Genomic DNA, 16,831 nt, shown 5'->3' with positions numbered 1-16,831 from the left:
TTCAGCCAATAAGAGATACACCGCTTCATACACACACAAGAAAGTGGAAATCTACCACACTCACCACATTCACTCACCTAACTCATACTTCTGAGTTGTACACTTGTTACGGACGAATGTCATATTATATTGCTTCACCCTTTAAAGGAACATAGACTAGATTTCATTCCTTAAAGATTTAGAATTAACCCCACGAAAGAAAAATGTTTTCCTTACTGGCATTTAAAATGAAGTTGTCCAGTACAAACTCTCAGTTTTTGTACACAAAGCTTTTAACACTCATTCTAGTTTCATTCAGCAAACATAGATGCAATATATATGTTCTTTTTCTTTTTCTTCTCTACTGTAATGTAAAATGTTTTGCGCGATGGGCCGAGGCCTTAACATTTGAAATAAAGCATTACTAACAAAATATTGGTTTGAATGTTTTCACACCATGAGTGGACTTTTTCGAGAAGCTTGATTTGAATTGAATATAGAACTAAATATTCCAAGAATAATAGAACACTCATGAAGCAAACGCAGGGAATTACAAGTAGAACATCAACATAAATCAAAATATTTGCACACCTCCAATTTACTCAAAATCTCATGTAAAATTTGGATCATTCTGTCAGATCCTGTTAGACACTCAAACGGAGAATTGAGTTGTTTGAACAATGTATGTTTCTCAATCTAAAGTGGAAGCTGAGAACTTGTGTGTGAATCGTAGTCTTCCATGATAATATACAAGTGTTATAAATCAGATATGCCATAATATGACAATAGCTCACTTCCGGGCTCGAATTGTTGCTATGCGATGGAGCGCCCTCAGCAACGGACATAATCGAATTTGACTGAAGTGTGAGGTAGTTTTTACGTCATAAGTATAAATAAATAAATAAATAAATAAATAAATAAATAAATAAATTGACATCGCTGTCTCACAACTCTGTAATCTATCTGTCAATGATATATGCAAAAAGCGGTAGGTTTAGTTTGTGTCTATTGTGATAGATTGCCTTCCATCGCAGTGTTAAAAGAGATAATTGTATCATATAATATACATCTATTGTCCTCCCTGTTACAACAAGTGAGGTAAACTTGGAAACAAACTTGGAAACAAATCCTAATAATTTATCAATATCTATGTAAACAATTTCGTTCGATAATATCGAAAAAGAATAGTAATCATGTAACGCTTTCTATGGTGTTTTATATTTTTCATAACCTTTTTTAAGACATCGATATAAATACATTGTAACTCACTAACAAACATAACGATACCAATTCGCAGAGAAAAAATCCATGCGATTGTTGCAGCATTGGCTTGAAAGTAGTCAAGTAGAGCAACAATAAAGACACCACTTGATGCTGGCATGCCCAAAATTAGGAATCGTATTACAGTAGCACCGATAACAACACACCACTTCCACCAGTAATAAGGTTGGACGGTAGAACAGAATGATGTACTACACATTTTCCTGAAATAAATGAACTGACATTGAGAGTGTGCATGTATGTATGTATGTATGTATGTATGTATGTATGTATGTAGGCAGGTAGGTAGGTAGGTAGGTAGGAAGGTATGTATGTGAGTGGTCCAAATACTGGATATGCGTTATAACCATGCATAGTGATTACAAACATGGCCGCATCCAGTATTGATGTGTTCTGTAAGATTTGTTTGGAGACCCATACAAAACCAGGAGCCTACCTACTAGCTAATCGGCAGCACTCTGAAATCGATCGTTTCCTCAAACTAACACATCAAGTCAGCTGAAGGTGAGGCTCTCCTATTAAATTGTCAAAATGGAATATTTTATTTTTCAGTGTAGAGGTAGACATGTGTCTCTTCTGACAAACTTAACAGAAAATTAGCATTTCAAGGACAAACCTTTCAGTCGAAATGATAAATCAAAATACCAAGTTGGATCAATGTACCGTGGTGAACATATTCGATCATGTTTAATTGATATTGTCTAGGATCTACATCTATAATACCTTTGACAAAATTCAGAGACTAAAATTGACTTTACTATAATGGTTGCAGAAGTACTCGTGCAAACAAATACCACAAGTACGTCATACTGGCACTCACACCTTGTGTAGTTCTGTCGCATCTTAAATGATCCACCTTCACTTACCTTTACGCCTGTATATGTTCGCTATGATCACACTGGGCAGATACTACTCAGGGACAGGTGTAGTTAAAAATAAACACTGTTCACAACCAGCTTGAACAAGAATCAACTAAAATATAATACGCCATAACATTTATCGTTTCATCTTGATTATAATGGTCGACGAATGAACGTAGTCATTGTTTCTGACAGGTTTAGAATATGTCAGGTACGCCTACAACTGACGTCATAGCCGCTATGGATGACATCAGTGTTTGTTAGTTAAAAAGAATATGTTTTGTTTACTTGATTTTACCTGACTATGCATGTAATACATACATACATACATACATACATACATACATAAATACACACATATGCATGGATATTTGATTTTCGCAAAAACAATGTGCTATTCGTTTCCACCAATTTATCAGTGTTACATTTCAGATTATGGTAGTTGCACCATATTTGTCATGTAAAAGACCTGCAAATGGACCAACAAGAGAGATGTTTCACTCGAAATCAAATCACTGTTTAGCGTAACATCATAACTTGTTTGTATAATCTAAGCATGTCGTGAAGAGAGCGGAAAAGTTACTAAAACGTTATCTATCGTCTTAGAAATGTCATCGTTGTTTTTAAATTAAGAAGTAGATCTCAAATTGGTGGTCTCACTTGCATGTTTGGTGCATTATAGAAGGCCTAAATATCATCGCGAATGAAGGACATTTTGACATTGATATTAAATTCAAACTGGCATTCAAAGGGCAAATGTTTCACTAATGAATCAAAATATGATGATTGGATTAATTTACCGGCATGAGGTGGCGACTATTTTGATGACCGTTGAGTTAAAAGGGTTAAACATATTTTACCTCACAGGTTTAAGGCTGTGATATTTAGTTTTGTGTTTGCCAACAGATAAACAAACATGCTGCTCATACAATCATATATATATCGGACACGTCAGTCTTTAAGTCAGTACATATTGACAAATACAGTTACAGGCAGGCAGGGGGCAGTTGGCTATGTATATAACGTAGTGTGTATGTCAATATGCACTAACTAATAAAAGAGTGTGTCTGAGTGCCTGACTAAACAACGTCCTGGTGAAATCCTAAATCTATCCAGAAATGATCTGATTCGTGTTTTGACGTCATTTCAAATCATGAATACGTTTTCAAGAAATCAACATTTAGAATTACATCTGACTTTGGAACTTCATGTTTAGGGTGTTGATAGCGAAATTCGAACTATTCATTTATATGAATTTAACAGTCTGTTTATCTGTTGGCAAACACAAAACTAAATAAATATCAGAGCTTTATTACCATTAGTTGTAACACATTGCAGAACTATTTAAAACTCAATGATCATCAAACTAGTCACCACGGTAGATTTAGCCAACATCATATTATGACTCATTAGTTCAACTGAACCATTTGTCCATAAAATCTTGATGGGTTCATATGATAACCATACAATACATTGACACATAAATGTGTGTTATGTTGACTCAAAGTCACCCTGCATCATTTGAAGTGTGTGTATGATGATTTGTTATACTCCATGTCTGAGAATTCAGTGGATTATAATTATCACCATTACAAGGTCTGTTTTGAGCAATGTTAAATGTTCAAAGTCCAAAGCACATATAATCAATGGTCACGTCATGTAACTTATAATAAATCTACTTACGTCAAAGACTGTATCAACTTTGCCTTACCTTTAGGTTTATATATATACATTACACTGCATACAAACAAGTTTAGATAAAATGGAAAAAGCTGATCGCCACCATCCTGAACCAAAAACACCTGATCGCCACCATCCGGAAAAAGAGTAGATTAATATGTCGTTGTATAATAACCGTCATCTTTCCATATTGACAGGGGTATCAGAATGAAAACACGACGAATGCTTGAAGTCATATTATTTGTGTGTAGAAAATGTGAAATACATCCACAACTGGCACCATATAGATAACATCAAATGGGGTTAGTTTCGAATAATAGTTTTGTTGACTCGTTGTTGTGTGTTTTTGTATGATGTAACATTTACATATCTATGTTATTGTATTAATATCTGTATTGTCATTATTTAAAGTCTACAGTGTATGAATATATAGTATATGGATTATAAACGTAACAATGAAGAATATCTTTGCAATATGCGAGGCTAAGGCTCTCTGTGAAGGTAATCTTATTTCACAGCCATGTGGAATTAACAGATAATGAATTGGTAGGGACTACAGCATAAGGTGATGCTGATATACTTACTTACTAACATTATCTGTCAAGACTGACGACAAATCAGGTATACTTGATATTTTATTTTAACAATCTTAAAAATATGCTATGTATAGTGATTTTTTAAGTCCATTTCTTGATTTAGAAGACTATTGTACTATATTTACTTTAATAGTTCTGAGTCGAGGAAGATTTCTCTTCAATTGAAGCCATCATCATCATCGAATTGTGTTTGTCCCCACTGCTGTGTTCGGGTCTTTGCAGACTTTTCCATGGTTCACCATCACATGCCAGGTACTCATATTCCATTTTCTATACAGTTTTCGATACTTTACAATCCAATATGATGTGACAGAACCCCACAAGGTGTGAGTGCCAGTATGACGTACCTGTGGTATTTGTTTGCAAGAGTACTTCTGCAACTATTATAGTAAAGTCAGTCAAAGTAGACCAGGAAACTCCACAAACACGAACGCAATATACTGTCAATACCAACATAATTTGGCACTCAGACGCCACTGGGTACTTTTATTGTCTTGCATATTTGTATTCGGAACCGTAAATTTCTTAAATTATGGTAGGATAACCTCGATTTCTTGTAGATGGAATAAGTGGTGAAGGAACTATTCAAATTCACACGGTTGAATGACTGCTCCTGGGGTTAAAATTTGTTTCAACGTACCACAAATCAAGGACAAAATATTTCAGGCCCCTCTTGAAACCATCACGATTCCAAAGCATCCCTTCGCATCCACATTTCTTTTCGTGTTACCCCATCCTATCCTCATCCCCCGTCACTGCAGTAAATTATGTTAGTTCCATTCGCTTTTATTCCACTTATACTGTAAACATCACATGATAACAATTTGGTCTTCACTACAAAATCCGACTAATGCCTCTCAGCTAGTTTTAGTAACGTATTGACAAACTACACAGGGAAACATCTCAGGCGATGTAGATCAGGAACTGTACAGTTGAAAAATAACTTTTATCTAAAAACAGTACATGTTCAGAATGTTACCGTAACCTCTTTTCACAAGTTGTGATTTTTATGAAGCATTCTATATTTAGTATATTTGTATTTCATGACTTTGTCCTATGTCGCAATGTATGATTATTGCAGCATACTTAGTTGTTTTTGATGATTGTTTCATAAAGAAAACACAAATTGTGTTTGTTTTCAATTGGCATTCTTTACAGGTTTACATTCACAAAAGGCCATCTTGATATGCTTTTGGCGCTCATATTATCAAAGTTGACAAAGTTCTAGTCAACATTCTTTAATATATATTTACAATTGTTTATAAAAACATTATTTATTTATATATATATATATATATATATATATATATATATATATATATATATATATATATATATATATATATATATATATTTATTTATTTATTTATTTATTTAATTATTTATTTATTTATTTATTTATATTTCAGAAAGTTACACTCATCCGTGGTAGGGATAATGCAATCGAAAGAAGGCTTAATAAGTCTACATTTTAAGGAATAAATGACCATTCCTCAAAATGTTATTGAGTACATTACTTTATTGTCAGCTAATACCTTATCTATACTGCGTTTTATAAATATATAACATTCTTCAAATTATCCAAGTTTACTCTTTATTTTTGATTTTACAATGATAAATGAAATATTTTGTAGGAAATATAACAATTACAATTGGATATTGGCCTATTGTGATCACTGATACCAAACATATATTACAATAACCAGTGGCAATGTATTTTTAAAGGGCATTTTAGATTAAACTAAGTAGACAAAATGTTCCACAAAGTATCAGTCTGATTGCAAGTGTAAAGCAAGTGTACATAGTTCTCAAGGTTGCAAAATTAACGTATGTAAGTCTGAATCCTTCCGACCAATCTTGTGTAGAGGATTATAGAGTATGGAAATTCTTAAATAAAAAGATCTAAGGTTTGTTTTAATGGATGAAAAATAATTGTGCTAGTGAACAATTTTCAAAAGTGTTGTCCAAACTAACTTTTAGCTTCCAATTGTTGATTTTGTTTGGCAGGGTAAGTCTGTTTATTCCTTACTGAATGATGGTAAACGAATTTTGGAATGTGTAGTTTACCTTAAATTTCAATCTTCAGGGATTAAAAAGATTTTGACAATTCTGTAAGTTTTTGAATTGTGATGAGCCAGTCATTTAGGATAGCATTGATTAATTTGTTGTACTTTTTTATGCCTTTGGTTGCAGTTCAAATAATAAGGCTGTTTCATCACAAGTCACGGTTTGTTATTTACTATTGATTTTCACGTTTTAAACAACACTAAGGCACTTATCTATTCGATATTGCAGTCGCCTTTTGTTAATAAAATATTCTGTTATGATAATCACGAGGATATGGTTGTTTCTCTTCTTCATCTGTGTACAATAATTCTAATCTCATCAGTATACAATGCTCATCTTTGTAAAGATTCAGGACTTTGTTTGGAAACTGTAGTGATGATTACTTGTGTTTAGAGTACTGACTTTTACATATTCATGTGACTCTCTCAAGCCTCCCATTCTTCCTGTCATGTATTGCAATTACTAGAAATAGTATTGCACAGATTACGTTCATCAGTGCAGCGAAGAAAAACGCCCAGCTGTAACTTTGAGTGACGTCAAACAACCAGCCTGAAAAACAGAACGGGGAAATTACCACTTTTTGTACAGTAGTTTAATATTTTTACATTTAACTAGTTAGTTCTCCCATTTCATCCGGTTATTAAGCCTTACATTTGCCGTATGGAAGACGATTTGGTATTTATTTAGGATTTTTTAATTGATAAAATAATGTATCGTGGCCTCCTAATTGAAAAATCAATGAGAAACAACATTGACAAAGTCTGTGTTTGTAACTCAATACATTGCAAAAAGCTAAAAAAATAAAAAAAAATAAAAAAAAGAATGTGTAAAAAGTTGTTTATTTACGTAAATTTGTTGTACTAATAATTCCCATCATTAATGAATTTCTGTAATTACGAATGCATACTTCAATTTCAATATAATTTAGTACATATATCAACCTAATAATGCGCACCTGTCCTTTGAAGTTTGTTGATATAGGTTTTACTTTGAATGAGTAATTTGAATAATTAATTATTTTCAGCAATTAAGTTCGATCTTGAGAATGCACAGTTCAAATTCCATATAATTTGGCACATATATCAACCATGAAAAAGCACATGCATCCTCTAAAGCCTCTTCATATAGTTTTAAATTGTAATGACTAATTTGCATAATTAATGATTTTCGGTAATTGGACTATTTATTAACTTCAAATTTCACTTAACTTGGTACATCCATCAACCATAACAAATCATACGTGTTTGATGTCGCTGTTTATGTAGCTTTTAATTGTGATATGTCATTTGTATCAATGATTATTTTGATACTTAATGAGGCAATATCTGTTGAATACAAGCTTTAAATTTCAGATAATGTAGTACATAGTACATCTTAAAAAAGTGGATATGTCATTAAAATCTTGATGTTGTGACGTATAAACTATATGGTTGATTTGCATAATCAATGATTTCTAATAATTCGGAAATATATTAACTATGCCAGCTTCAAATTTCATATAGTTTCATATAATTTATTTTCCAAATAAGTGGCACATCATGTATAATAGCTATCTTTTAAACTTTTGCATTCCAACAATGTGTGTAGGCCCAAAGATCTATGGTCTTACCCTTACGACAGGCATCTGTCTTTTAGAGGGTTGCATACTAGACGGTCGTACATACATACATACATACATACATACATACATACATACATACATACATACATACAGACAGACAGACAGACAGACAGACAGACAGACAGACAGACAGACAGAGACTTTACTGCGGCTACAGCAATACTGAACCATATAGTTCAGTCATGCTCAAATTACGTAATTCGTTTCTTTACCATAAAATCCCTCTTACCTCCTACAGGGGAACAAAACATGTCTCCAATTCCACAGCAGAAAAATGTAAAGCCGACTCCACCTGCGAAATTGTGCGTTCTCACAACGTCTTTACCACGCCTACAGCACAAGTGTGCCATACATTTTAATTATGCTAAAATTACATTCATTTGTTTATCGTGAATTTTTTCTTACCGCCTAAAGGGGAACCAATCATGTCTCCAATTCCACAGAAAAAGTACGTAAAACCGATTCCAACTGCGTAATTTTGTGTTGTCACAATGTCTTTGACTGTTACGTACAATACTGGATAGTATACACCAATAGAAAACCCTAAGACTGCAGCAGAACACATGAGGAATCCAAAACTGTTCATCCATGGCACACTGAATGCAGCTATTGCGATAATTAGCCTTACTATAGACAGTATGCATGGAGATGGACAGCAGCATTTTTCCGATATGAAACCCTGTAGAATTTTTGAAGTGAAAGAGGTAATGCCAATCATAGGAATAAGAACTGCAGACAAGAGTTTTGAAATGTTTTTATCATCAGCGATTGGTACCAGTAAAAACACCAGCGTAAAATAGCCTAAATCGCCAAACGTGGAAGCAGCCATGAAAATGATAAATATTTTATATTTGTAGAAAAGCCAGAATCCTGAACACTTGGCAAACGATACAAGACAATTCCCTGAATTCCGTTGCCTTATTTCTGTATCCAAATCTTGAGATGTTTTCTCCTCCTTGTCTTCATCAATAGTATTGATAGGTCTCATTAACGCAGCACACACACATAGATTTGCATTTACCGCTGAACATATCAAGAATGTACCTCTCCATCCATAATAATCAATCATAATTTGGCAAACAGGTGAGTAAATAAAGTATCCCATCGACGTTCCAGCAGTAGCAATACCAGTAACAAGAGCAAACCGTTTGTTGAAATATTGTGCGAGAATAGACATACATGGAACTAAACACAAACCATGGCCTACACCTGTGAATTATAAATATTAATATAATATGGATGTAGAGTAAAAAAGAATATGTACACACACTTACCCACCCACCCCTCACACACACACACACACACACACACACACACACACACACTCATACCAACATTCATTCTTTTACACACACACACACACACACACACACACACACACACGAATACATACATACATACATACATACATACATACATACATACATACATACATACATGAATGCATGCATACATATATGTATTACAATTATGTTACATTCAGATATGTTCAGGTGTTTACCAAACATGTCTGTATCTCGCCGATAGTACCTTGAAAAAGAATTTTTATTCGAAACGTCGGATTTTACATCTATTTATACGGACTGACTTACAAGTTCCATATGCATTTCTTTGTACTACAGTCCTAGCAGCATTATATATATTTTACATACATACATACATACATACATACATACATACATACATATGGGAGTATCACTCAAGACGTTATTAAGTGTGAATGCATACCTGTCAAAACACTGTCAGTAAAGTACAGGTACATTGGGTTTGTAGCGAAGGAACTCAGGAAGAGGCCACATGTCGAAATAAGCCCTCCTATAAATAGAATGACCCTTGGTCCGTATTTGTCATCCAAAAGACCTGCCACTGGACCTACGAGAAAAAAGATCAATTTAAATAAAGTCACTGTTTAGTGCAACGTCATATTGGCTCATTTATATATCCAACCTTGTGGAGAAGAAAATGAAAAATGTAACTAGCACATTATCTACTGTCTTGGCAATGTCATCGTTGTTTTCAAGTAATATACATTGTCAAGACATAGAAAAGTCAAATATTAATGGTCTTATTTGCATAGTTATTTAATGGTCACATTTGCATACTTATTTAATGGTGTGCATTGTATGCAACTGCTGACACCATGCACAGATGGTGGACAAACGGAACCTGTTACAAACAGGGAAAGTAAACAAATGGATTGGAATTAAAGGTGATTCAAAATGCTCAGATTCACTATCGCTAATTTGCTAGACGACATGTTTGTGAAATGCATTCTGGTTTTAAAACTTTTCAAAAACGTCTGCAAACACCTTAAAATGACCTTTTTTCAGTCACTTCCCTTCGGATTTACTTCGAGAGTTTTCGGGTATTTCCGGTCCAACCTAGACCACGGGTTTTTATGACGTAAAAAAGGAGACATGGATAGCACTAAGACTATGACGAGCGTAGTCACTAGGTGAACAAATCTCAACAGCATTGTGAAAAAATACATTGCTAGTGGTTGTAACAGACATCAGTAAACAAAAACTACACTCTACATGTCTTATTAACCAACATTTACCGATATTTACTCACACTTTCTGACTAATTGGCAGTGTCTGTGGGTATAAATATGCTAAAATATTATCTCCCAATATTATGGCAAAATAAATCAAAACGGCTAGACTACAGTGTAGATATACATAAACACTTGTAATGTCGCTCGCGTGTTTCAATTTATTTATCTGATTTTTTTTATTATTTGCCGACGAGAAGCATTACAATATCTTCGACAGGCATGGCGTCGACAGCATATTATAGCCCACTATACTCGACTCGACTATACTCACTGATGTCGCCTTTTGAACGGCGCATTTAGCAACAAAGTAAACATATTTATCTTGAATAAATATACTAGCTATTAGATTGCCATATTATCAGCAATAAAATTATAAAGAATTGAGGAAATTTCGTGAGTTTAGTGTTGTCATTTACATGACTTTAGCAACTCGTCTGGAAGAAAACTTGTATGGTTTCCCTTGTTGCGATATCACTTAATTTAATGCAACAAGCGGCCTATTTAATATTCATTAGAAGAATTCTGTAACGAATCATGGTATTCGAAGTATACAGTTTAGGAAACCAACAAATCAAATATCGCGATGTGTTCATGATATCAAATATGATTGGACAATATTGACGTCGGCAATCAAGGTCGTGACCCCAGCACATGGTCATGAAAGAAAGCCTGCAACTAGATACTTGGCTAGCCACGTCCGGTCCAGTTTCTCAGGGTTTGTTTTGAAGTTAGAGACGTTATTTCTGTACGACTTGAAGAATTTTACAATATATCTGATTGATAAATATGGATTACATCAACACGTGGATAAATTTAACCCGACACAAATGTGCGCTGTGCTCTCCCGATTCCATACGTACATTGTACATACACTGCTTCAGCTTTGATCGACGGAACTATCCTAGTTATAAGCTTACTGCCGCGGCCGCGGTGACTGCACAAAACTTGACAACACTACCCCTCTACTGATATATAATAATCACCTGTATACCGTGATAAAAACAAGCAATAATTCGAGTCCCCAACAAGTCGATGAGACCTACTTCTGTTCTTTCCGATCCGAATGCGAGTTTCTTAGGTTTTATATGGGTTGCAGACTCGGACTAGAGTATTACGCCCTAGACAATAATAGATGTAAACTTGTGTTCACAAGCCAAACATGTGACAATACAAGACCACAACGAAAACTGTGAAAAATTTACAGGGCAGTCTCATTTTATATATGGACAACAAAATTAGGTCGGTCACAGTTCCATTTACATGATGCAATGACTCGGAGCGTACTTCCATATGCTGGGAGCAAATCGAATCAATTAGTGTATTATGGGACCAACAAATATATTGTGGCACATGTCCCGATATGCCTTCTTGAAGATTCCCATTGGTATTCTAATAGCTAGTATATTTATTCGAGATGAAATATGTTTACTTTGTTGTTAAATGCACTGTTCAAAAGGCGACGCGAGTACGATTGGGCTAAAATATGCCGTCCTTGGCCCGGGGATGCCGTCAAACGTCACGACGGTATCGTAATGCTTATTGTCGGCAAATAATAAAAAATCAGATAAATAAAAGTCAATGATGTGAAACACGCGACATTACGAGTGTTTATATATATCTAGTCAAGCCGTTTTGATTTATTTTGCCATAATATGGAGAGATCATATTTTAGCATTTATACCCACAGACACTGCCAATTAGTGAGAAAGTGTGAGTAAATATCGGTAAATGTTGGTTAATAAGACATGTAGAGTGTAGTTTTTGTTTACTGATGTCTATTACAACCACCAGCAATGTATTTTTTCACAAGGCTGTTGAGTTTTATTCACCTGTTGACTACGCTCGTCATTGGCTACGTGCTATCCATGTCTCCTTATGACGTCATAAAATCCCGTGGTCTAGGTGGGACCGGAAATACCCGAAAACTCTCGAAGTAAATCCGAAGGGAAGTGACTGAAAAAAGGTCATTTTAAGGTGTTTGCAGACGTTTTTGAAAAGTTTTAAAACCAGAATGCATTTCACAAACATGTAGTCTAGCAAATTAGCGATAGTGAATCTGAGCATTTTGAATCACCTTTAATAACACTTGGCACAGCATGCTGGAACAGCAGAGACCTGTATTGCATCATGGTTTGATAAAAAACAGTTTTATGGCCTCTTTATGTGTACATGAAATACGAAGGAAACTGGAAATTTGTTTGTGAAAGTGAACAATGTAAAGTGGCCATAAAATGTTCTTATCAAATGATGAAAAGTAATACAAGTCTCTGTACTTCTACCATGCTGTGCCATGTGTTATAATCCACTTCAGTTGCTTACTTTCAATGTCTGTAAAGGATTTCGTTCGTCTACGGTCTACGGCATATAGTTGTAGGTTTAAATACTTTTGAGAACGAATGACAGTTACTACATCGGTATAATTAAATTCAAACTCACTGACACAGCTAACAATACCAAGTCGTAGTGCAGGTATCCATGCAATCGTTGCAGCATTGGCATTGAAGTATTCAAGTAGAGCAACAATAAATACACCACCAGTGGTTGCCATGCCCATCACTATTAATCGTACAATAACAGCACTGACGACGACAATCCATCCCCACCGACCACCACCAGGTGGACGTCGATTGATCGAACTAGAAGACTGATTACACATCTCTGAAATAAATAAAATGTGTGTGTGTGTGTGTGTGTGTGTGTGTGTGTGAAATCGTATACACCTGTCCACATATTGAAATACAACAAAGATTGGTATATGATTAAAGCTACTTCTGAATAATGGAAAACACAATTTCCATACACTAAAAGGACACACACACACACGCGCGCAGACAGACAGACAGACAGACAGACAGACGGTTAGACAGACAGACAGACAGACACAGACACATACAGACAGACAGACAGACACGGACACACACATAGGCACTCACATATACACATACAGCCTTAACTTTGGGAAACATGCATTAAAGAAACAAGAAGTCAATCGTCAATCTTCAGAAACTGAATTATTCGGTACAACATGAACATTAAATCAAATTTAATAAAATGCTAACTAAGAACGCACAATTATAGTATTGGTCCTTTTATGATATCAACGCTGAAGATTGCAGTGGATTTGATACACTGTATTAGAATACATGTCTACTATTTATCAATGTACTACAGTTGTGTGCGAACCGATATGTTTGTGTCACAAACATTAATATGGTATGCTCTAAGACCAATTTAATAGAAGTGTAAGCTTACATTAATTGGATAAATAAGCTTACTTGATCAAGGGTTACTTGACAGTTAATTAACTTACCTTCCTACGTGGATCTGTGGGGTGTTGTGATACCTCAGTTAGCACTCTTTTTTGTACATGAATACGTAATATAGTTATATCGTCACCATCATGGACTGACATGCATGCATTGACAAAAGTCAAATACTGTGGGTCCAATATAATACTGTATTAATGGAACATGATATCTTGACAAGGGTAACGTGACATGACTTAATACATCAAGATAAAAATGGCCCATAATTTATAACCGTTGCCTTTCTAAATAATGACACCCACATTATAGATTTTAATCAAATACGTTTCCAAAAACAATGCATGTATATGTTTCCACTTTTTGTTTTTGTGCATTTGTCTATGCATGCATGTCTAGCTATCGGTCAGACAATCATAGACAATCGCATTACTTATGTACTAAATTTATCTTATCTAGATGTGGCCACCTCGTCAAGGGTGCATTTCAGGTGAAAGGTTAACGCCATAAATACATTGTATAGGTTGTCATGATGTAGTGTTTCAGTTCGACAAGACAAAAGAACATAAACGATCGTGTAATTAATCATTTAATCTTAGTAGAGGACCAACACTTTTGATATACCCAAAACTTGCACTAATTTTGAACTAAGACGTCAATTATTTTTTGTTAGTTTATAATTCGTCATATATATTTGGTCCTACTATTACTAAATCCAATATGCATAATACCGGCATAGACGAGAGACAGACCTACATGTATAACATTTGTAGTAGTAGTCTGAGGCCACGTTAGCTCCAGTAGCAGGCTAGGTTGATATTGCAAGCATTCTCGCCACACCTGTATACTCAGTAATTAATTCTCAATATTTTGGTCATATCCCATTTCATATACGACCAACTACGTAATAATATGATCATAATGTTAGTGATATGTATATGTCAAAATAATAAGTAATAATTACAACAAACACAAAACTTACATTATCATTGTCAATTGAAAATAATAATAATAATAATAAGTTTATTTCACCAAGAATAAATGTACATGTACATGATTGGTGAGGACCAGAGAGGTAGTTCTAGTGGAACTAATCGAGTCTCTGGCCCTGAATACATACACTTGTTAAATGAAAGCAGTAAATTTTGCCATCTTATATACATTAGATATACATTAAATATATTTACAGTGTCAACAAAGACTGAAACTTACATTAGAAAGAAAAAATATGATACAGGATTTTCACTATACTGTGTTCAAAAGATAATTTTTAAGCGACTTTTTAAATAAATTTCTTGAGGTTATTGATTTTATCAGATTTGGAGTTTCGTTCCAGTGTTTTGCGATAGAGTAATAAATGTTGTTTTGAGTTGTACTTAAATCGTTGTGAACGGCGACCATTTTGTTCTCTAGCATACGAGTTGGCGTACGCGTAATAAGGTGATGATGGAGGTACGTGTAACATAATACCGTGCAAACCCCTTATATAACGTCTCACCTTTCAATCCGGGTCCTTACCGGCTGTGTGTAATAATTTACCGATGTTAACTTTAGCCATGGTATGTTAAACCAAATCACTCTACAAGTTGACGACTTATTTTAATCCACATTGCATCTGAACCCCCCCCTCCCTTCCCAGGTACATGGGTATTTTTATTATATTCAATTTCAGGATGTAGAGATACTCCAATTATCTACAAAGTATGGGTACCAAACAAATACAATTACAGGATTTGTATTTTTTCATGTATACATGCCATGTTCAAGTAGAATTTGAATTATTTATTCCAACAATTTGTTTATCCAGTTGTTTTAAACATTCTCTGTCAAGACTGACGACAAATCAGCTATACTATTTGATACTGAAGAAAGTTGAAATACTCACTCATCATTACTTCCGGGAATGTTTATTTCAGCTGTCCAAGAAATATGGTATGTATAGTGAACCTTTAAGTCCCTTCTTCAATGAGGTGACTACATATACTTACTATAGTTTGATGTTATTCCCAATGTGTTTCTTCGTTCAGCCGAGGAAAATATGAATGACCTATGGGGCCCTTAGCCCTTATCACGACCCTCTAGACTAGTAGTGACAGCCCTAGCCTTCGGTCACGAGTATTTTCCGGCTGAAAACCATCGCCAGTATTATAAAAAAAACATCGGGGAAAGTAAATGTCAATTTTGAGCGTTGTGACTCATATTTCGAGCACAGCAGTACCAGTGACGTAGACACGCGTTGTCGTGACATAGACGCGCATTGTCGTGACGTAGAACGACCAGCGTATATATTTCATATTTTTTGTTCAACTTGGCTCGTGCATGGTATATGTTCTTTAGTAGTTCTAAATTGAGGAAGAAATCAAGTGTAGCCAATATCCTCAAATAGTATTAGATACTACTACTGTGTTCGGGGATCTTTCCATGGCTCACCATCAGATGCCAAGTTTTCATATTCTATTCCCTAGACAGTTTGTTGTAATAATTCAGTATGATGTGACAGAACCTTACAACGCGTGAATGCCAGTGTGAAGTTTGTGGTATTTGTTTAATTTGCACGAGTCCTTGTTATGTTCTCTGCAACATGATTCGAGTGAAGCAAGTCAATGTAGAACAGGAAACTCCACAATCACGAACAAATACACTGTCAATACAAATTGCAACATAGGCATTTATACGTCATTAGGGTATGTACTTGTGTTGTATTACATATTAATATTGTTATCCACAACAGTGTCTTAAATTATGGTTTGGGGAACTCGTCTTTTTGTAGATGAAACAAACGGTGAAGTACACGGATGAACAACTGGTCCTGGAGTTAAATTAGGCTCAAAGAGCCACAAATCAATAGCAAAATATCAGCATTTCAAATCCCTCTTTGCACCAACAATTAATTTCTTAAAAAGTTGACATATTTATTTATTTTTATT

At 34.7% G+C, this 16,831-nt stretch overlaps 1 protein-coding gene across 1 annotated transcript; it reads right to left on the bottom strand.

Moving 5' to 3' along the window:
• Positions 1-8,460: 8,460 nt before the first annotated feature.
• LOC144443606 (monocarboxylate transporter 12-like) lies at positions 8,461-13,189 on the bottom strand. The gene is made up of 3 exons (XM_078133148.1): positions 13,078-13,189; positions 9,813-9,956; positions 8,461-9,293 (listed from the first exon to the last, which is right to left on the bottom strand). The coding sequence occupies exons 1-3, from the start codon at positions 13,187-13,189 to the stop codon at positions 8,461-8,463; spliced, it is 1,089 nt and encodes a 362-aa protein (XP_077989274.1).
• Between the last annotated feature and the right edge of the window lie 3,642 nt (positions 13,190-16,831).

This window comes from Glandiceps talaboti, chromosome 12 (assembly GCF_964340395.1).
Source record: "Glandiceps talaboti chromosome 12, keGlaTala1.1, whole genome shotgun sequence".
NCBI lineage: Eukaryota > Metazoa > Hemichordata > Enteropneusta > Spengelidae > Glandiceps > Glandiceps talaboti.
The sequence above is the reverse complement of the archived record's forward strand: the minus strand, read 5'-3'. Positions and strand labels throughout refer to the sequence as shown.

Coding starts and splice junctions, on each gene's coding strand:
- LOC144443606 (XM_078133148.1), bottom strand. CDS start 13,189: ATGGCAACCACTGGTGGTGTATTTATTGTTGCTCTACTTGAATACTTC. Junction 9,957..13,077: donor TGGTATTGTTAGCTGTGTCA/GTGAGTTTGAAT, acceptor TTTTTCTCGTAG/GTCCAGTGGCAGGTCTTTTG. Junction 9,294..9,812: donor TACTGACAGTGTTTTGACAG/GTATGCATTCAC, acceptor TATAATTCACAG/GTGTAGGCCATGGTTTGTGT.